This window comes from Centruroides vittatus, unplaced genomic scaffold (genome assembly GCF_030686945.1).
Source record: "Centruroides vittatus isolate TY-2023 unplaced genomic scaffold, ASM3068694v2 contig_166, whole genome shotgun sequence".
Lineage (NCBI taxonomy): Eukaryota > Metazoa > Arthropoda > Arachnida > Scorpiones > Buthidae > Centruroides > Centruroides vittatus.
Genome location: NW_027121006.1, coordinates 1,419,880 through 1,441,957, shown reverse-complemented (window position 1 = coordinate 1,441,957; position 22,078 = coordinate 1,419,880). Strand labels below are relative to the sequence as shown.

At 34.4% G+C, this 22,078-nt stretch overlaps 1 protein-coding gene across 6 annotated transcripts; it reads left to right on the top strand.

The window, feature by feature from the left end:
* Positions 1-1,542: 1,542 nt before the first annotated feature.
* LOC136968943 (four and a half LIM domains protein 2-like) lies at positions 1,543-20,205 on the top strand. 6 transcript variants are annotated; one of them, XM_067263014.1, is made up of 10 exons: positions 1,543-1,644; positions 10,381-10,466; positions 12,028-12,205; positions 13,267-13,500; positions 13,580-13,795; positions 16,913-17,113; positions 17,864-18,038; positions 18,112-18,281; positions 18,351-18,537; positions 18,610-20,205. In XM_067263014.1, the coding sequence occupies exons 1-10, from the start codon at positions 1,558-1,560 to the stop codon at positions 18,765-18,767; spliced, it is 1,692 nt and encodes a 563-aa protein (XP_067119115.1). In that variant the 5' UTR covers positions 1,543-1,557; the 3' UTR covers positions 18,768-20,205. The 6 variants fall into 6 exon arrangements, with proteins under 6 accessions (XP_067119115.1, XP_067119119.1, XP_067119118.1 ...); XM_067263018.1 differs by lacking the exon at positions 1,543-1,644 and adding an exon at positions 3,677-3,721; XM_067263017.1 differs by lacking the exon at positions 1,543-1,644 and adding an exon at positions 8,453-8,500.
* Positions 20,206-22,078: the final 1,873 nt, after the last annotated feature.

The window sequence follows — 22,078 nt, the reverse complement described above, 5'->3', positions numbered from 1 at the left end:
CATTCGCTACTTTTACGTTTAAAATTGATATTTTTCAAAACAAAATGGCTGCTATATCGATTTTAACTTAAAAATAAGTAAAAAATTAGCTTATATATTTTAAAATGGGCCTTATTTTATGTATTTTTTTAATGTAAAATTAGCGATAAAAACGTAATTTTATCTTAAAAACGCGTTATCTGTATGTGTACAGTACATTTAAAAAATTCCATTATGATGTATGATTTATAACTTCACACTTCCAGATGTTGTCATGTGGGAGTATGTCTGTGTGTCTGTAAGTGTGATTTTTCACAGTTTCTGCCTTCTTGTGAGTCGTATAAAGTGCTAAAATTTAAAATAGACTTAAATATTTAAATAATTTTAACTTTAAATTATAAAATTTACGACCAAATATTAAATTTATGACCAAATAAAATTTACGACCATTAGTTTTTCTCGTATATTTTAAAATAAATTATACAAAATATTCAGAAAAATCTCAGTTTTGCGTGTAAGAAGCGTTAATTTTAATGCTTAATTAGTTGAATTTTAATAAATTTAAGGCATTAAAATGGGTAATCTTTGATAAACAGTTCACATAAGCGTTTTTAACAAATTTTCAGCAGTAAAATGATAAATTTTAAAATTATATATTTAATTTATGTACTAGAATAATGATGTATTCGAGTTATAAGTAGGTTAGATATCTCGTATTAAGGTTTTGACCCAAAGCTGACATTAATTTTAGTGATATACCCTTTTATTTGCGTATAATTATACTCTTTTAACGTGTTAGTAGGCCAAATTTCTGTATTTTTTTAATTTCTAATATCTAATATTATACACTTTTTTGGACACTTAAAAATATATACATCTCGATTCCTTAGAATCAATATTTTAAGCTTCTCTGGACACTTGAGAAACCACCGCATTGCTTACAGAGTAATCTATACTTTGGCTTCTTAAATTCCAAAATCTTAGTCTTTTCTGGCAGTTTAAAAAATTAAAATATTGGCTCCAAAATGATCTATTTCTTGGCTCCTTACTGTCAATATTTTGGCCATTTATTAAGTGAAAACAATGAGTAAAAGTTATTGAACATCTTGGCTTCTTAGAGTCAATATTTTGGCCTATTTTGGTGGCTGAGAAACACAAAATAATGGCCAAAAATTAATTACTTTATAATCAATATAAATTTCTGGCACCTATATTTTACCTTTAAACCACGCAAAAAGTTTTAAAATTTCGAAATTTTAAGCACAAAATAAATGACAAATTCAATCCTTGAAACCTTTTACAATGGAGCAAAGTTACAGCAATCTTTTTTATTAATGGCGCCTATAAATTTCGTACTTTAAACTACTTAAAGGGTATAGCATTTAGCATTCACGTTTCTCCATCTGGATTGCAAAATGACTCTTTGCACTTAGTCGACAAGTCAGACAGCGGTCACGTGTACACTAACAACACGTATTAAATCACGTCAGTGGACAAATTAAGTATACAGTGATAAAACCTATCGAGATAAACACGGGAAAAAAACATAAGATTTGACAGATGGTTACAGGTATCGCTATGGATGAAAGTACTAAACATAACATCAAATTTCTCGATTTTATAACAACAAAAGGTAAAATACCCAAAAAGATATTCAAAAATAGGGTGAGTGTACTTATTTTTATTTTGATTATTAATTTAAATATATAGAAGTAAAAACCCTAAACTACTTTTAGTAATACCACTAAATGGGGTTGCGCATCATAATGCCACTTCTTTTGTAATTTTAAATTTATTAAATTATTTTTAAGAGTTATTTTTAGTTGAAAATAGTACGGGGGGGGCTCGTTTTTTATTGTTTTGAATATGCAAAATGAAAAAAAAATTATTTTAAAAAAGATTTTTTGTGCGGTACCTGAATTGGGTTGCGCATCGTCAAGGTCACGTCTTTTGTAATTTTAAACATATTACATGACTTTAAATCGTTATTTTTAGTTGAAAATGATCCGCAGACTCATTCTTTATTGTCTTGTGTATTTAAAAGTCCAGAAACCACCCAAAAATAAATATTTTTAATTTGTTTTCATTGTTACCTAAATGGGGTTACGTATCGTCAACGTCACGTCTTTTGTAATTTTAAACAATTTTTTTTTATTATTAAATGACTTTGAATGGCTGTTTTAAAATTATTTTCAATTGAAGTAGTCACATGAACTCATTTTTACGATCAATAATTCGAAAATAACGTGACAGAGAATAATATTTAACATGGACTTTAACAGGTGTTTGGTAAGCCATAAATGCTTCAGCAAGGCCACCCCTTGTTTTATATAAATATTTTTTTTGTAATTTTTCTAGAAATTAATTACTAGATAATAATTTTTATTTTTATTTAACTATTAAAAAATTAATTAGAATTTTTATGATGTTTTTTGATACTTTAATGACTACTTTTTAACACTTAATTGACACTCGTCGTGTGGCACGTTAACACTTAATTGGCACTTTTAAAAATAAACTGTTAATTGCAATTTTAGTGCATAATTAGAAAAATTTTCGTGTTTTAAGACCATTTTAATTAATATTAATTTATAGAAGGATATTATTAGGATATCGTTAAATTAACAAGGGACTAGTACTATACTCCTGAAAATCTACGATCTAAACTTTAACCCCTTACAGGTATAGGGGATTAAAGTTTATATTTAGGGGTTGGCGTACTGTACGTAGGACAACTAGATTTTACACAATATCAATTATTGTATTATATTGCAGGGCCTCGCCAGCTTACCTAGGGCCTTGCACAATCCAAAACCCGCTACCAGGCGCACACAGTGTATGAGTAATTGATAATCGATAGTTGAGTTTTTGGCACCCTAGGCAGATTTTTGCTGCCACAGACTGATGCTGGTTGTGGTGCTTTCTAAATGTTTGCGAACTAGGTGACTGTTTAGTGTGCTTATGGCTCGGACCGAACCTTCTTCTTTGTATTATGTATTCAGACCTTCAAATCTAATTATTCAGCATTTTAAACATAATACAGGGTAAAACACTGCATATTATTCATTTGTAAGGCTTATATATATAGAGTGAAACCGTGTATAAGCGTTTTTCTCTGAAACATACCTCGCATAATCTTGCATGATGTATAAATTAACGCAGAACAGCCTTTATAAGATACACTTCATAGGAGAGCCTTACTTATGCATAGCTTAATTATGTGCAAGCTAAATAAGTCTATAGACTGTTAATATGACGCTCTTCTACATTGTATAAATGGGGCAGAACAATATTAAACATAAATAATTGTGATTTTTTTATCACGCGGAGGCTTTATTTTCATTTTATGCCAAGTATGGAACACGTGACTTGTATGCATACACGAAATATGCACTACACTCTATAAAACAGGCAAGAAAATTAAAAATAAACAGGCAAATTCATGTTTACAATAAAGAAAACAAGCAAATTGTCCTTTAATTGATCCATAAAATGTCAGATAAGCGATTAGGTAATTTATTTACTTAATGGGAACTTGATTTAATTTTATTTGTTTAACGCTTAAAAGGGTGTTTGCAGCACGAAATATAATTTTGTTTTTGCAGCTTTTTTGAGTAAATAATATTTTTAAAAAGATTTAAAGTTATAGACATTGAGTAACCGAAAAGTGGTTATCATTTACACATCCTGTCATGTGTTACCGGTAGACAAAATGTCTTCCTCTACAGACAGCCACACAGAGGTGAGGTCGGTTTAAATTCAAATTTTTTCTGTATAATTTACAAATTATTGTTCATATAATAGTATAAATTTAGTGAGGATTAATTACAAACGGCTTAAAAAATTAATTGTAGTGAATAGATGAGTTTTAGAGGATTTCCTCTGAATTTAGAGGATGTTAGGCACATCTGACAATACGCTGAATCTAGTATCGAAATCCTTTGAATATACGGTCAAAATCTTCTGAATCTTGTGAGAAAATCCTCTGAATCTAAAGGATTTAGTTTTTAAAAATTTATATATTAGATAGGATCGAGTTTCAGAGGAATTCTTTCTAAATCTAGAAAATTTTAGGGACGTGATGATCCTCTAGATTCACAGAGAAGTCCCTAAACTTCATCTAATATAAGAATTCTTTAAAATCCTTTAAATTCAGAGGATTTTCTCACTAGATTTTAACGACATATTCAGAGAATTTCGATATCTTAAACAACAGATTCAGAGGATCGTCAGATATCTTAAAATCTTCTAGGTACAAAGAGAAACTCTTTGAAGTAACCCCATCTAATATTAAAATTTTAAAAATATCTAAAAATCCTTTATATTCAAAGGATTTTGACATTAGATTCAGAAGATTTTAACACTAAATCTTCTGAATCTAATGAGAAAATTCTCCGAATCTAAAGGATTTAGAATATTTTTAATTTGTACATTATATAGGGTTGAGTTTCAAAGGAATTCTCTTTAAATCTAGAGGATTTAGAGGATAAATCTTACGGGAATTATTTTGGATTCAGTAGTAAATGAATTTTAATGATGTAAACTTGGTCCGAAATTAAAAATTAATGCAAATGTGGTCAATTAAACGGCACTTAAGGGGTTTAAAAATGTCATCCCCCTTAACTGCTGTTTAATTGGCCAAAACAGCACGATTCCACATACCATCCGGAATACTGAGTTACGTGATAGCTTCACATTAGGAACTCATCGTTGTACTATTTTTTGAAACTCCATTTTCTTTCCAAAAAAATGTGTGTTTATTTCTTTTTTTTCCATAAAAAATGAGAAAATCTAAAAATAAAGTAACCGAAATACGATAATTAAGCGCTTTTTGTGCTAACCCGTGTCACGTGACATTGCGATTAGCATCTGTGACGTCGTGTAATGGCAGGGCACGTGCGAATAGATTAATTTTGTTTTTGTAACGTATATTTTTTTCCTGTAAGTTTCACTTATAATCAACTAACTATTGTGACGTAACAAAAGTCGGTAACAATCAAACGTTTTGGATACCGGAAATCGTGACTGTTCTGATGTCATACAAATTGCGGAAGTTGCTGATGTCACACTAATCGATTAGTAGAGAATTTCGTTTATACGATAACACGTATGTGTTAAGAGAATTATGACATCACACTACACAATGCTTCTATTGTGTACTTATTCAAACGTAAATAATGTGATTGTAAAATCGTTGTTACGCTAAAATTGTAAAATTGTTTACGATGATAACAACATGAAGTAATGCCGAACAAAACAATCAACACGCCTTCCACGTAACACATGAAAAATAGTTAACGCGTGACGTTACAAATCGGTTTTGATAGGGGGAGCGTAAACCCTGACGTCATTAAAAGATGTTTGCAACTCGTGTCTTTTGATAAGCTACTACTCGTGTTTGGGGTAAAGAGGAGTGAGAATCATATCAACCGGAAGGGGAATAAAAAGCTGACGTCAAGTCGGAAGCGTACTAATACGTCACACGTCTACACCTCCTCAGCACAAGTGTGTATTAGCTGCTAATCACAATATTATATCAAAGTAAGTATCTTGTCGCATTTTAAAAACAGAGAATGACGTCGGCTTTTCTCGTTCAACTCGTGTAGACGCTGACGTCACAGATTTAACTCAGCTGTGCATATTTTACACCACTACTTGACCACTCGTTACTTTCTGCAAGTAATTCGAAGCTAAGCGGGGTGCCGAGTCAACCGGAAGGCAAAGAAGAAAGAACTGACGTCACGAGTGGGTTATTCTAACGTCACACCGTTCAGACACTTCTAAAGACTTGTAAATTAGGTACTAATTGCGAATAAATTAGCGCTGACACAGATTGAAAGCATAGCGAGTCGACTAATATTAGCATTAGAGACAAGTAGAACATAACGCATGAATTCAAGTGGGTGTTCCTTATACCAAATTTAAGTCCGGATTGATTTTCACCTGTTCTTGCCTATCATATATATTTTTGACGATTACAAAACACACTTGGCAATGTTCAATTTCTGTTTTACTTATCTACAAACTTTACTTAATTTGCCTAAGAAAATGTAGTTAAGGATGAATCATTGTTACGATCCTAACATTTCTTTTTTCGTGTACACTTTGCCAAAACTCGTTACCGATTTATCTCTAAAACTTTCATTTTAATGTTTCCCAATTGTGACATCACACAGAAATTTACGTTAAATTTTTATTTAAACGTCACAATAAATATTCATTATATTGTTGCTTCATAAATGTTTCGTAACAGAAAAGGAAAAAAACGTTATTTTTTAACGATTATTAATTAATTTAAATTTGAATTATTACATCACGTTTCATAATAATTTAAAAATTAAAAATAAACGTTATTTTTAACATATTATATAAATTAATTCAAATTTGTATTGTTACGTTACGTTTTCGTAATTGAAAATGTTATTTTTAACGGATTTTTTTCAAAATTGTATTATTACGTCACGTTTCGTAACAATTGAAAACGTTAAAAAAAGACCGTTGTGTTTTTGTAATTGATGATGTTTAACCGTTACTGTTTTAAAAACGCGTTATTACGTCACGTTTCGTAACAATTGAAAAATTTAAAAATATTTTCATTGTTGTAATCGATTATTTTAATTTTTTCGCTTAATAATGATTTTTTTTTCTTTTCGTCAAGCAAAAGATTATTTTTAAGAACTTTAAATATTTTGTCACCAGAAAAGTCGTAAAGATCACGTGAACAAACGTACTGTAGACCTACATTCAACAGAACAGATCAGTCATTAGAATGGGGACTTGGTTACACTTCAGTGTGAATGTGGAACATGCCGAATGATCTAAAACTGGTTGAAAGTTTAAATTTAAGGATTCCATATGTTACAAGATGGCATTTAATATAGTGAAAGGATATACACGCGCGCGTTTATCTAACCAGGAAATATTGGCAGATATCCAAAGAGGGGAGGAAGCTTTGGCTTTGTGCACCTGCAATTGCCAGAGCAAGTTTCATTTTCTAGATAACTTCACCTGATTTAGCTGGTGACAGATGAATTTAAGTTTGTTTAACTGGTGATGTCAAATCTTCCCAAATCCCTTGACTCATGTTTTGGAACAAAACTACTTATTTTTGTCCAACTCTCCAAGTATTTTTTCGTTACGGGGGGTCCTCTTCGCACGTGAGCATTAGCCACCGGCTTTATTTGTAACATATTAAGAGCGCCACCTTCTATTTCGAGATAATTATCTTTGAAACTGTCATATTTTCGAGTCATAAAGGGTTTAATTTGAAAAGTTTTGATACTTAACTCTTAAATTTGTAACTTGATCTGGGCATCATGGCGCCATTTTTCCTGTTATTATTTCATAATCGTCGTTTAAGAGCTTGCGTTAAAAGATTGTAAAATCCTGTTTCAAGCAGGATGTTTCATTAAGATTAAGGTTATATAAAATTGCCAGTTTTTACTTATGTATAACACTAAAATCCCCTTTAACTTGAATTGGCAGCAATGGGCACTGATCGAAAAATTTCGAAAATATTGTTATGGGCATAATTGGAAACATGAAATTTTCCCAAGCGATTTATGAATGTTTATTGCACTATTGATTTTACATTTTATCTTAAAACTGAAGCCTGAACCCCAAGAAGGGGGGAAATCAATACTTGTATGCAAATAGAACACGTGATGGACATTAGAGTAGATCTGTAGTTAGAGCTGGTTCTAATGACTTTTGTATCAGTTAAAAAGCGATTATTCTTTTAAAAACAAACTTAACTGGTTCGTAAACAGAATACAACAATAAGTACAAAGATCCCTCGTGTTTTGACTTGCTACAAGAAACGTCAGACGTTTTTAAATCTTGTGAAAACAACTTTATTTAAACTTGGCTAAAGTACAATAGCTAAATATATTCCTCTGCGTATGCTGATAAGCTAATAATTGCCTAAATATATAAAACTTTTGTATTTATTATACAGCAACAAGGAATATACTATAGGTATTCAATTAATCTTATATGGATCTATATACGGAGCCTCGTACGATCTGAATCAGAGCTTTCGAGAGACTCCTTTGGTTCTAGTTGCAAAGGGCATTATTCTAGTTTCCCGTGAAGTTACAACGAGTTAAAAACTGTTCTCAGTTGTTAAATTTCCAGATCTTCAGCCAGATGTTCGTAAGGCGCAAAAACAGTAGATATTTTGGAAACATAAGCAAACGTCACGTACAGCTTCCAAAATATTCCATCCCGCGCGGTATTTAATTTCAATCATAATACGCTAGAACGAATTGAAGAGATTTCAGCAGTGGGTCAATGATTTACCAAATTTCTGATGTGGCTCTGCTCCGACCGTGAAATGTAAACTGAAGTGAAACTGTTAAGAAGCATCCCCCTTATCTGACGTTGCGCTGCTCTCACATCTGTTTTACCAAAGCATGTGTAAGCACCTCATCGCCATGGTTACTGCGGGATGTTAAAGTGAAGTTATGGAGAGCTGGGACTCCACATCATGTGTTGTCTAAGGCCGGCCCTTCATAGACTGGTGAGTTTTTCATTGATCCAAAGAGCCTAGATATGCTTTTTCTATGTTGGGGAAGGAGCCGAAAGGTAAGAAAATTTCATTTTCCTTTAAGAGATTTTGCTTTTCTTGAGGTGGGGGTTTGAAACAGTGTTCATTAGTGTCAAATCTATTTTAGTTTAGTTTTGTTTATTGTATGGTATGTAACGCTCGGTTGCGGTTTCAGCAAATTCTTTACTCCTTCCTTCCAACCCGAACAGAATGATTATTCAGCCTTTTGTATGATTCCAAATCTTTGATCGCCGATGCATGGCTGATGGACGATCAAAGAATGACCGCGTGACAATGTGTGTAGAGACTCTTAGCTTATTCACTCCTCTTTAACAATTCAAATTATAGAACTTGAGTGTTTATTTTCTCTCGAAATTACTCGATTTTTTTAATCTGTTAAAAAGGCAAAAAATATGTCTCTCCCCGTCCTACCTTCCTGGTTATCTTTGGATTGGATCCAAGTCGAAGATCTCCCTCTTAATTACGCATGCTGCCATCTATTGCAGAAATAATGAAAATTCTGCTGTGCTACACGCTGTGATCTTATCCCATAGTAGCTCATGCCAACTCATATATCACCCGTGCGTGGAATACACTATCTGATGACTTGTTACACGTGCTGTGGATTATATAAACATATAAATAAATATATTTTTTAAAATAGGTTCTTGAAGAATGCTTAATTTATAATTTATACTTATGATTTAAAATCGAGTCACTAGATGGCGATACTCGAATTTAATATACCGACTTTTAAAAGATCCATAACGATTGATCAGTTTAAAATTTGAATTTCGAACTACGTCACGCTTATTCGTTAATTTAAAATTTGAATTTGTAAACGCTATTGTTGTCCCGGGATTGCAAATTTGTCGACACATCATTGGTTAATTTAAATTTGAATTTTTATGCGTATTTTATAACATAATTAATTAATTTAATTGACTAATTACATGCTACTTTAAAAACTCTTTGAAAGTATTTTTTTAATTCAAATTTGCAGTTATTCGTACGTTGTATTGTTGTTTTGCTTTCTAGCAATTTTTTAAATTTTAAATTAAATTTCCTGACACATCATTGGTTATATTTAAAATTTAACTAACGTTATATCTCAGTGTTATTTTTGAAATTTGAATATTTCTGGCACCTAATTGGTTGTTTTGGAAGTTACAATTCGAGGAAGTTGACATGCTAATTATGTTGTTCAGTAAACTAGCATGATTGTGCGGGGAATAATCAGAGTGCAATTCTTTACATTACCGATCTCCATGAGCAAACTGTACCTAAGCTGTTGTCGAGTAATTATCATTTATAGCAATTACTCCCTTAAGGTTTAGTACAGTAGTTACTGAGTATAGTTTACTTAGTATACAGTAATAACAGTAGTTAACCTTCTGTTATTTAGTAAAACAGAGTTTTCTAGTTTACTAGTGAAGTAGAAGCGAAGTTACTACCGCAATTTATGTGAAAGTCTATATATTATCTTTACCTTTCATGCTAATTCCTTACATTTATAAGTGCATAAAGTTTGCCTGAACTAAGAAGCTACTTGGCAAAATCGATATTCATTAAAATCCTGGTTGGTAGTATTAAAAATAGAAAGCTAATAAAGCTTAATGAATTTTAACTTTCATTTTGTTCCTAGTTGATAAATTAAGTTTAGAAATTGTTTTTTTAAGTTAATTTACCTCCGAAAATATGATTTTTATATTTTAAAAGCACAAATTAGTTTTTAACTATATGGAATTAGGGATTAAATCCTTTTAGAGTGTTATAGAAGAGGCATGAATTTGCAATTTACGTAATTTTAAAAGTTTGAGAAGGTTGACGCGTGTTGCTCTCTTTACTTTCAGGGGGTTTTGGTGCAAGAAGTGGAAGAGGGACAACCGTGCGGAAATTGCAAAGAAAAATGCCCGGGTTTCAGCCCTCATTTATGGAGGTAAGAATAATATTTGGAATCGTAAAAATCTCAAAACGCAGCAGAAAAATAGCATAAAGTGTGGCGTACAAAGCGTTTGAACTTTCACACATCAACACATTCGCCGATTGGTTAGGCGTACTGACGTCACAACTTTTGTTGGTGCGAAAAAAGCGTCTAGTTGTTCTGCCGCCAGGTGACAAGTTAATAGGGCGCCGTTGAAGAAACGACGTACCCATGTCATGGCACTCTGTGGCATGCCGAATGTTTATTTTAAGTAGTTGATTCGCCTGCCAGCATCTCCATCTACTTGTCCAGGTGGGTGCGTCGTATCATTAACATGGCCGTCAAGTCAACAAGCGGGCGAATACGTAAATCCAACCCGTAAGTACCTTTTTATAAGTCAGTTGTCTTATGGGTCCCCACGTGTTGCAGAAAATTTTGGGCAACTTACATTCAGAAAGGTAAAACGTTCTGGCTCGTTGACTCTGCAAAGAAATATGGCAGGGTGTGAACCCGTGCCCATCCAACTCTTAAAAAGTTAATATGTTTAAGGGGCTAAAGACAAACATCCTCCTTTCAAACTTTCTCTTATGTGTCATTCCGGAAAACGAGGTCGCTTCCTGAAGACTGCGCGCAATCCCCTTCCGTTGGTTTCCGTTTTGCCCCGTAGATGGCGTTTAGAAAATTTAGGACCCCCGAAGAGCTGCCAGCCTTTATTGAAACGGAAGCGATGTTCTTAATGACCAATCCTTTATCTAAAAGGGTGGAGCAGCAGGAAGATAATCAGGTGCTAATGAGATGGATTCTGAAGGTCACGAGTTATTATTCGCCATCTTCATTTCGGACGACATCCATACTCATCGGTCCGTGCGGAAATTGTCATTTCGGTTAACATTCTGCAGTCGCTAGTCATTTCCGCTCTATGGGACGTGGCACGTTATAACGTCAGCGCTGTCGCACGCAACGGCCATCAACGTTGATTGACCTATATTCGTTCTACGTAGTGACCCGTAAGGTCATAAAAGGTCAAGGTCAGACGTCAGCGGCAGAAGAGCGCTTCTCCTCTTGGCGGGGCGCTCGGAGGTAAAAGCTAATTGACAGGATCTGGCGGAACCACCGAGCGACACTTAGCGGGTGGTTTCGGAACTAAAAGCCTTACAGCTACGAGTTTACTTTTTTATTATTATTAGTATTTTTTAGTAATAAAAATCTTATATGTGGAAAATCTTATGAGTAAAATTTATTATTATTTCGCTTCGTCTTTCTGACAATAAACGACAGTAATTGGGGAAATTCGAAGGTGAAAAATATGATCGTAAATTACCCACGCGTCAGTTGCAGTGTGAACCGAGCTTTAGAAAAGCTTCTCCTCCTCTTTAGTATCTAAATTCAGTAAAGAATAAACAGCCCCACATTGATAAAACCCGGATGGATGTTAATGACGTCGTTAGTTGTAGAAAGATAAAGTACAGTATATCCACCCCAAATGGCTGTTAAACGGTAAAAAAAGCGTTACTTGCTGCTTACTCTCCCTATTGATTATTTATTAATTAGATTTCTACTTGTGTTCGCCTTTCAGGAAGGTGTGCAACCACTGCAAATGTCCACGCGAATGTCACGATGTATATAGCGAAGACCTGATCAACGTTCGCGATAGGATCGGTTTGAAAACGGCAGTCGACGTTCTAAAGTCGCCCCCTAAGGAGAACACCGAAAATGGGCACTCGTGGGTACCACCTGGTTTGTCTACTGACAAGGTAGGACATAACTTTGACTAGCTACGTCATTAGTGAAAGTGAAGAAGTGAGGCAGATGTAAGTGATCGTTTATAAGATGCTTCTGACAGTAATAAGTTGACTTCGAGTTGGGGAGGGTCATTCTTAGGTTATTCCCATCTACACCAATTTAATCTGTTTAATTCTAGATGTTAAAACTTATAACCTGTCATTTATTAATATTTATAGAACTGCAATCGTTAGGATATTAACTTCATTAAATGAAGGGTCCGCATTATATAAGGTTATCGAAATAAAGTTAAGGTTTCATATGTGAAAGTTTAATGTTGGATTAATATAAATCAAGATTTTAATGGTTTTATCGAATAAACTTCTATATGTATTACTACCTTTTTTTTGCATATTTAAATACTGAACCGGAGGGAAAACATAAATTTCTATAGACTCATAAAAATTGAAGTTGGCTGTAAAGTACTTTTATACAGTATTTTTATATATTTATAAGCATGAATATCTAAATTCAAAATTTAAAGTCATTTTGATCCTTTTACTTCTATTTTAATTTTTTAGAGGTCACCTGAGGTTATACATGCTGTGAAATGCGATATAGGCCTATATAGGCAATAATGTGAAAGTTTATGAACATAATTTTCAAAATTCACAATTGAGTACTAAAATTAAAGTATCGGTTTACGTATTCATTAGTATCAACTTTCCTCAAACGACTTCTCAACCTGTAGATAAAGAGCTCCGAGATAATATCATTTTAATACGGTGTGCTTGGAGGTTGGGGAGTCTACTGGTCATTTATTCTAAATGAGTTTTATACTTTTAACCAGGAAGTAGAATTAGAAATTTGGCACCCTCATTTTATTATTACGTAGGTTTTTAACGGTTCAACGGAAAGAGTCGTCAAGAATATCCCTAGGTGCTCCAAAATGCAAATAAACTAGTTGACAGTTTGCAAGGGTGTATCAGGGGATAATTATGATTAGTTAATTATATAAATCGATTGAATTTTAAATGCATAATTTAATTATAATGAAGTGGAGCTATGAAATTGTTTTTCTTTTCATTTGCAGATAGAAGAGTACTTTGCCCAGTTGCCCAACCACAAAGTACCCCGGTTAGGTACGCCTGGTGAAAAATATCGCGAAAAGCAATTAATCATTCAGCTACCCAAGCAGGACTTGGCTCTAGCTTATTGCAAATTTCTTGAAACTGAGTATCACAGGAATTTCGAGGATTTTGTCAATGCCAGAAACGAAATAGCACTCGATATCGGCTACGTCAGAGAAGCTTTGGATTACACGTTAGTAAGTAAAACCCATTTGGATTGGGTTTTGGATTACGTAATCAAGTGACAACTGACCAACGAGGGCTGATATCTTTCAGGAATGCCATAAGTGCCGAGGAGTTATGCCAGTTGGTGAAGTAGCCGTCATTGCACCGAAATTTGGCGAAAGGATCGCGTGGCACCCGGCCTGTTTCGTATGTACCACGTGCGATGAATTGTTAGTGGACCTTACTTATTGCGTCAAGGACGGGAAATTGTTCTGTGAGAGGCATTATGCCGAACAACTAAAGCCTAGATGTTCCGCCTGCGATGAAGTAAGTAAAATTCTCCTGAGTAAACACTATAAAGAGTTTACTTTACGACACTCGAAAGCAAAAAAATAAACAAAGAAAAGTGATGCTTTTATAACTTAATTAATCATCCTCAGCCTCGTAAGTGTTAAATGTAAATATTTTCGAAAGTATTTCCGTTAAGGCGTGTCCCAGTTTTAGAAAAATAGTATAGAAGTAATCTTCTCAACCGGTAGATCGTGATCTCTGACGGGGATTCTAAGAATATCACATTCTTTTAATACTCTGAAAGGTTGGGAAGTAATTTGCTAGAGTGGCACTCTTCCTCTGGAAGACATTAAAAAATCAATTATCTAGAAATAAACTTTGTCATAATTTAACAAACAATAGAACTGGAGAAGCATCAAAGAGGAACCTTTGAATATTTTCCATATTTAATACCTTACACTGCCGAATAAACAAATTTAATAACGAAATAATCTCGTGTGAAGAGAAATATTACAAGATACAATAATTGCTGGCATTAAATTTTATCAGTTACATTTTCATCCGGTAGATGGCGGCAACAGGGTAGATTATTAATGACGTCGACACTTCAAACACCTCTCAATTAGGAAACTGAACAAATTGGCTGTTAGTTTGGCGAACGTGAATGGACCGTCTTAGAGCTATTTTTGACGTCATTGTAACAAATTGGGACCAATCAATTTGAATATTATTTATTTATTTATTTATTTCTATTTCTGTTGGAACGTTTCCATAATTAGCATAAAAAATGAGCAAGATATGGTTAACCTCGTACCGTAAAAACCCCATTCTTGAAAATATCTGGCAGCCTAACTATCGAGGCGATTTATGATGACATCTGGTGTATAAATTTCGAAATTGTTTTCGGGAAGAGACAAATATCCATTAATGATCCTTGTGTTTTAATTGATCGAGTTGAAATGAATTAGAAAATTATCGGTTTATTATATTCCAAAGCGTATTTTATGACGATTTCTGATGATAAATGAATTTAGGAGTGGTTTTTTTATTCAGAACGCATCAAACACCCTTTTTTTCTCGATGCAAATGGATATAAATTGCCAGATAAATCACGTGGGGGCGGGCGATGTAGGACATCGCCTCACGTCCAACAATTGGCCTTGATCGTCCTGCCGGCGATTGGCTAGTTGTTTAGTGACGTCGCCGTTGGCTATCTGTCTGTCTAAGGTGGAGCGCGTGTGTCCACTTACACACATGTTGCACAGGTTTGTCGCTTGCAGGTAAGTGTTCAGTTTAGTGTAGTAATGCGGTGTGTTACGTACATGCGTGTTATCGAGTTTCGGCCCTCTATCGTCGGTTATCGAGCGCGCTTGTGTGTGTGTGTGTGTAAGCGTGCGGTGTATTTGGGGAGGGTGAGGCGCGTCGTCAGCGCTATTCTTCCTTCCTACGCTAGAGGAAGTACTGACTCAGCAACCTTGTCGCGACGTTAGAGACGACAGATCGGATATCCGTGAAAAAGTGTGGGAAAAAAGGGATTATTTTACCAAAACCTATTCTAACTCTTTCGTGTTTAGAAAGGGGTCGTAAGAAAAATTATTCTCGTAAACAAAACTAGGACATATCTTTAATTAGAAATGAATTTGGAAGAATGACAGCTCCGCAGAGCGATAAGAAAGATGCACGCCGATCAAAGGGTACAATATTTGATCAAAAGGGCAAGTCGAAGGTACTAAAAAAAAGTCGCGTGCGATTCGTCACTCGGGAGCGTCTAATGATGCTATTATGTGTGTTTTGTAATACTGTCGAGTTAGCAGACACCGAATCCAGGTCACATCCTTTCATTCGCGCATCACGCTCTAAACACAGACAATAACAGGTCACTTCCGAAGGGACTGGATGCTGCACCTATCCAAGAGGTCATTCCCTTCTCGGCATTCTTTCGTCGCAGAATTGTTAATCGTTGGCACGCGTGCCTTCGTGCTCTATGACGAATTATCTGACTTACTCTTAGATCTGTCCAAAAATTCCTGCAGAAAATTGCACATTATGCTTCATAACTGTCTCGCCCCCTGGCATTTTTCATCCAGTGTTTTATTTTTGGACTCACCTGTCTGTATCGCCCATCTTCCGCTTAAATAAATATTTATAGTAGTAATGAATCACCCGAAGTAGCGATTGAAAGATATAAATAAGAATGAAATCAGCGGGATTTATACATATTTACGGGATCGATGAAACAAATGGCTAATTTGGCAAGTTGCACTATCGAAAGCTCTGACGTATCGTAAACGTCACAAGTTAGACGTGTTTCTCTATTAGCGGCGAGATGAGGGTAATAACGATTCGCTCGTAAAACTGCCGACGTATGGTGGATTACGCACTCTAGCAGATTGGAAATCTCTCTCGGTTTCTGTCTGGAATCTTCCCTTTTTGTGACGTTTCACTTTTATTTCAGCTTCTGCGCTATCCTTCCTCATACTTTCCATTTATGGTTGGTGCCGGGTTGCCCGCTATTTGAAAACTTAGACAGGGCACGTGTAGTCACGTCCATGGGTGTTTTGCACCCGTTACTAAATTGTTATTCCTGTCGTAGGGATAAGGAGGAGTAATAGGGTGGGAACTGCAAGGAACGACGGGAAAATAAAAATCTACCTTTCCACCCCTACCTCATTTTCTCATGGTTTGAGACAGTCTGTGTTTGGGAACGGTTCGGTATCGACATGTCTGAAGAGGTAACCACGACTGAGGTTAAGAAGGTTAAGAAAGTGAAGAAGAAGACTAAAGTTCAAGTCGAAGTCGATGTCGACGAATCCAGAAGAGATTCACAACTGCAAAATGCAGAAGAAAGAAACGAGGTAAAATGATTCTTCCGTAGAAATTACCTTTTATTCTATACCCCGGTAGTGTGAAGTGCTGCTAACCAGCCGCATTTCTTAGAGGGCTTTAATCTCAAAGGGAACAATCGGGCTGTGATCTTTTAATTAATTAGATAGCGCCGAACGCCTTTGATTCATTCAACACAATGAATACATGGGTGTCAGAAATGCTGATCTTCCTTTTCTATCATTCAAGGTTGCTGAGCTAGACGTTCCATTTACATATCAGTAAATGAATGAACTGTCGTAACTGATTTTTTCTAATTGTTTTTTTTAGCTCATATTCTCTGGCGAATATACGAAAGCCATGTCCAAGGATTGGCACACCGGTCACTTCTGTTGCTGGCAATGCGACGACACGTTGACAGGACAACGCTACGTGCTGAGAGACGAACACCCCTACTGCGTGCGGTGTTACGAACAAGTGTTCTCCAACACTTGCGAAGAATGCAGCAAAGTGATCGGAATCGACTCCAAGGTATCGATCGTTTTTCTATTGTAATTCTAGAGTAATTACCGTATTGTGTGATTAAATCACGTGTAACGTCCCTAACCAATGACTGGGAATGTGACGAGGTCTGCCGACATCACTATATTTGGCACGGATAGTAAACGATCCCGGCTATATATAGAACGTGTCGCGACTAGACACAAATATGCCTCTGAAACGGCTTCAAAATAATAATAGTAACGTAAAATGTGCAAATTGTTAATAGAATACGAACACACCCCGCCTTTTGGATCGAAGTAAGACAATAGAAAATTGAAATTCCTGCAGAGTTCCGAAGTAGCAGAACTCTAATAAGTGAAAACATAGAAGCCTTCTTTACTCCCACGTCACGATAGCTATCTAATGACGTCATGATACGGACGTGACAGGAAATAGCTTCCATTTATGGAGACTTATAGAAATGATATCAAGCGATTTCAATCATTTTATTGTGTTCTATTTTCAAAAATACCTTCCGAGGATACGAGAAAACTTTAATTTAGAGTATTTTAGTTTGCTTATTTATTTATTTATTTAAGTTACTGTACGTATGCTAATGAACGTGTTAATTAACATTTTAACTCTGTAGATTCGAAATTAATATATTTGTACTATATTTAGCGTGTAAGAGCTCGGCAACGGGAGGGGCGAAGAATTAAATTTGATACTTCACCCCTCCAGTTCGTGTTAAAGACAAAGAGGTTTTTAGTAATGCTTCTATCTTTATAATCTGTGTAGGATTTATCATATAAGGAGAAACACTGGCACGAATCATGCTTCCTGTGCAATAAATGCCGTGTTTCACTCGTTGACAAACCCTTTGGATCAAAAACTGAAAAAGTTTATTGCGCTAATTGCTATGATGCAGCATTTGCCACTCGCTGTGATGGATGTGGAGATGTCTTTCGAGCAGGTAGGTGTTAAATATACTGTGTTTTAAGTGTAATCGATGATTGTGCTTTACCGTAATGAATTCCTCTTGACAGGAACCAAAAAGATGGAATACAAAGGCCGTCAATGGCATGACCAATGTTTTTGTTGCTGCGTTTGCAAGAATCCAATTGGCACACGAAGTTTTATCCCACGAGAGACTGATATATACTGTACTACCTGCTACGAAGAGAAGTTTGCTACACGATGCATTAAGTGCAACCAGGTATGAAGATTTCTTGTATTTAGCAGGGTAACGTCTAGGAACGAATTTAAATTTGACTTTCTTTGCCAGATTATTACCAGCGGAGGTGTGACTTACCGCAACGAACCGTGGCATCGTGAATGCTTCAGTTGCGCTAACTGTTCTACCTCACTTGCAGGACAGCGTTTCACATCTCGAGAGGACAAGCCTTATTGTGCCAACTGTTTTGCTGACTTATTCGCCAAGAGATGCACTTCTTGTAGTAAACCAATCACAGGTAAGTCCCCCTTTTGTATTATAGAGCGGCAGTACTTGGATCGCACCCTCACACCTCTATTTATCCGAACAGGCATCGGAGGAACTAGATTCATTTCGTTTGAAGATCGAAACTGGCACAACGATTGCTTCATCTGCGCTATGTGCCACTCTTCTCTGGTTGGCAAAGGCTTTATCACAGATGGATCAGACATATTGTGTCCCGAATGCGCTAAACAAAGACTCATGTAAGGATCCTGGATCCTTTTTGGGCCCAAAACTGCGCCAAGTCTAGGAGTCAGTTAGTAGCCTTTGATAACTGTACCAATATGAAATTTAACTTATATTACTGGAATTTTTCCTAATTTTTCGTCTTTCACTGAATTCGAAAGGTGCTATGATAATCGACTCTATGACAGGCATCCTCCACTTCCTCTTCCTTTATTATCTATGGCGGAATAGCTTCAGAATGATCTCTAAGCCACTTATTCAAATTACCTTCTGTCGATCTTTCTCGATCTTTTTACCCAATAATTTCCCAATATTTTATGCTGTTTAAGTGCGTCAACATGCTCTAATGTCTGTCTGTTGGTGCGGACGAAACAATGTAAAACAGGTAACGAAATAATAAATATTCGTACTTTGGAAAAATGATTATTTGTTCGAGAAAAAACATTTGAAAAGCCATATTTTTGGGAACAACTTTTATAATGTCTGCTTTATATAGTTGATATCTCGTGGGACAGTTCAAGGGTGGGAAAATCTGAAGATCTCAAGAGCATTGCTTCTTGAAAACCAGAAGACCAGGAGTCTAATTTAAGCTCTGGTATCTGTAAAAATCCGATTATAACCTATATTAGGGCTATAATTACAGGATTATACTTAAAAGTAGATGGAGTGAGACATGTCTGGATGTCTATCCACGTAAATTGATAAAATACTCCAGTTTTTCTGATAATTCCATTCTAAGAAATGCAATTAATGCCTTCTAGAATATAGAGCCTATCCTTTTCATACATATATATATATATATTTATATATATGTATATATATTGTCGCCTTGCTAATACATATCACTATTTTTCATTTAATTGCATAACTATTAATATTTATGTAGTTCACGTATTGTATATCTCTTAGAGATCACAAGGAAAAAAAGGAAAAAAATTCAATTTTTACACATAAAAAGTGGTTTTATTTGTAAGTCTGCCCGTCCTAAATTAGAACAATCAAAAAAATCTAGTCAAGTCTCAGGGCTAAATCAACAAAAATTAACATTTCTCTATATAGGAAAACAATATATATGTATATATATTGCTTTCTAACGCTACTATGACAAATAATTGCTTCGAAGTGTTATTCAATGGCAGGATGTTAAGTGCAATTACATACCATGCATGACTAACATGCCAAATAAAAAAAATGGCGGAGCGGCTAATGAAATTAACATGTTCCAATCGGTATTTTACGCGTTTATTGCTAACTGTATAAAAATATATATTTACTTCTAACAGAAAATGTGTGCTTTTTTATTCTTTATGTACTGTATAGTTTACAGTGTATGTGTAGTCTTTTAATTGTAAAGAAAAATCGATTACGTCAAAACGGTGCTACCTGTAACACGTGTGTAACCATGTGTAGTCCTATGGCTATACTGACGCTAATGTTAAATAAAAGCCTTATTAATAAATTAAGTTCTACGCTTACTTACTAAATAGCATTCAATTGGGGATAGGTTAAAATGTAACACCTCCTGTTATTGGCAGTTTTTCAAAAAAATATAGTCTGTGGCTAAATTTAAACTTTGTAATTTTAAAGAGTGATCGACATACTTACTCCATTACTATAAATAATTTCTTAACATAATTCAATATTAATAAATCGTTTCTGAAACGAGTTTCATATTAAATTTAATTTTTTATAACTTCATTAAATTATTCTAATTAAACTTAAAGAATATTTATGGTTAATGTGATTCAGTTACACTCCTCCTACTTATTAATTCACAGATAGTTTATAATTTGATTTTTTAGGCCCTGCAAAATTTTTGACATTAATTAAAAATTACTCTAATTGATCTTAATTATACAATTTATTACGTTCTTCCGTAGCCAATATATATTTTTAGAAGTTATTTAAAAAATTCGTTACTTAATAACACTTTAAAATATGAGGAAACGTAACAGGATCTCCGGGAGCGAGAGAGGAAAAAAAGAAACGTAACAAAACTAAGGAGCAATTTTTAAATTTGAAAATAGCAAACATCCTGGCACATTTTAAATCCCCCTGCCCTTAAACTTAGCTATTTTATTGGCACAACTTCAGAGTAATGAGAGTTTTAAAATTAATTTCCCACTTTTACTTTTGAAAAATAGAAAAAAAGAGTGTTTATTTTCATTCTAAAAATCACTATAAAAATTCTTCAGTTAACAATAGTGACATTAAACACTCGTGTGTTTGGAAAATAGCCGAGGATTCAATTTCTGTAAACAGGAGGATCGAGTAAACCAAGAGGTAAAAGTGTCTAAAACCGTTCTTTTATTGCACTCAATAACTTTCACTTTGTAGCTTTTGGAAAGGCAAACAATTTTATTTAATTACGTTTTACTCGTTAGTTACGTGTTAATCACTTTCAAAATTTAAATTATAAATCAACTAATTTATCAATTACACTTTAATTAACAATACATCTCGTTTACAAACGACAAACGTTAATTTTTAATCAATTACAAGAAATGATAATGATTGGTCGATTTGAAATTGAGAAAAACGGCTTTCGTCGATCGTCGTCCAATCGAAATCATCGTTTTTTTTTTTTTTTTGTTACTTTGATGTCGATGAAATTAAATTAATTAATACTTCGGAGAGAAAGCGTTAATGACGTTTAATTATTGATGCGGATTTAATGAGGTTATCTATAAATAAATCAATATTATTTATTTATTAAAAAGAAACGTATACAGAAACATCATTTCGTATCTGTCGTAATCGATCGCGTGACCGATTTTACACTTTAATCACGTGACAATACCTTGGAATTAATCTTGACCTCCAATTTTATCATTTAGAAGTACAAAAAATTCTGCAAGCGCGAGTAAAATGTGTCACACGATATTATACGTAGTTAATTAAGAATATAAATTATTGATGTCTGGTGTCGTCCAATGTGGCCTCCATCTGTACGAATTATGATAATTACACGTTCTTCAGTCGCAGTTGCCAATTGGCCTAGTTTTTAAACTTTCAAATAAATATATTTGAGACTGTGACTAAATTAATGTTACGAGACACTTGTCCACACATGTTCTGGATGTTTAGGCTTGAAAATTGGCAACAGACTAACAATTCAACCATCACTCTCACTTATTGCATAATGTAACACTGCATAAAGGCTTCTGAATCATCACAAACTTTGACAGTGATTCTGTATTTTATTTTTAACTATATCACAAAATACTTTAATTTAAAATTATTAAATCGAGGTGAACGACAACACTATACAGGGGTTAATGTACAACATTCGACAGTTTATTTTAAAAAATAAGAAAAATCAATTAAGTAAA

Coding starts and splice junctions, on each gene's coding strand:
- LOC136968943 (XM_067263014.1), top strand. CDS start 1,558: ATGGATGAAAGTACTAAACATAACATCAAATTTCTCGATTTTATAACA. Junction 10,467..12,027: donor TTCAGCCCTCATTTATGGAG/GTAAGAATAATA, acceptor TTCGCCTTTCAG/GAAGGTGTGCAACCACTGCA. Junction 13,501..13,579: donor AAGCTTTGGATTACACGTTA/GTAAGTAAAACC, acceptor GATATCTTTCAG/GAATGCCATAAGTGCCGAGG.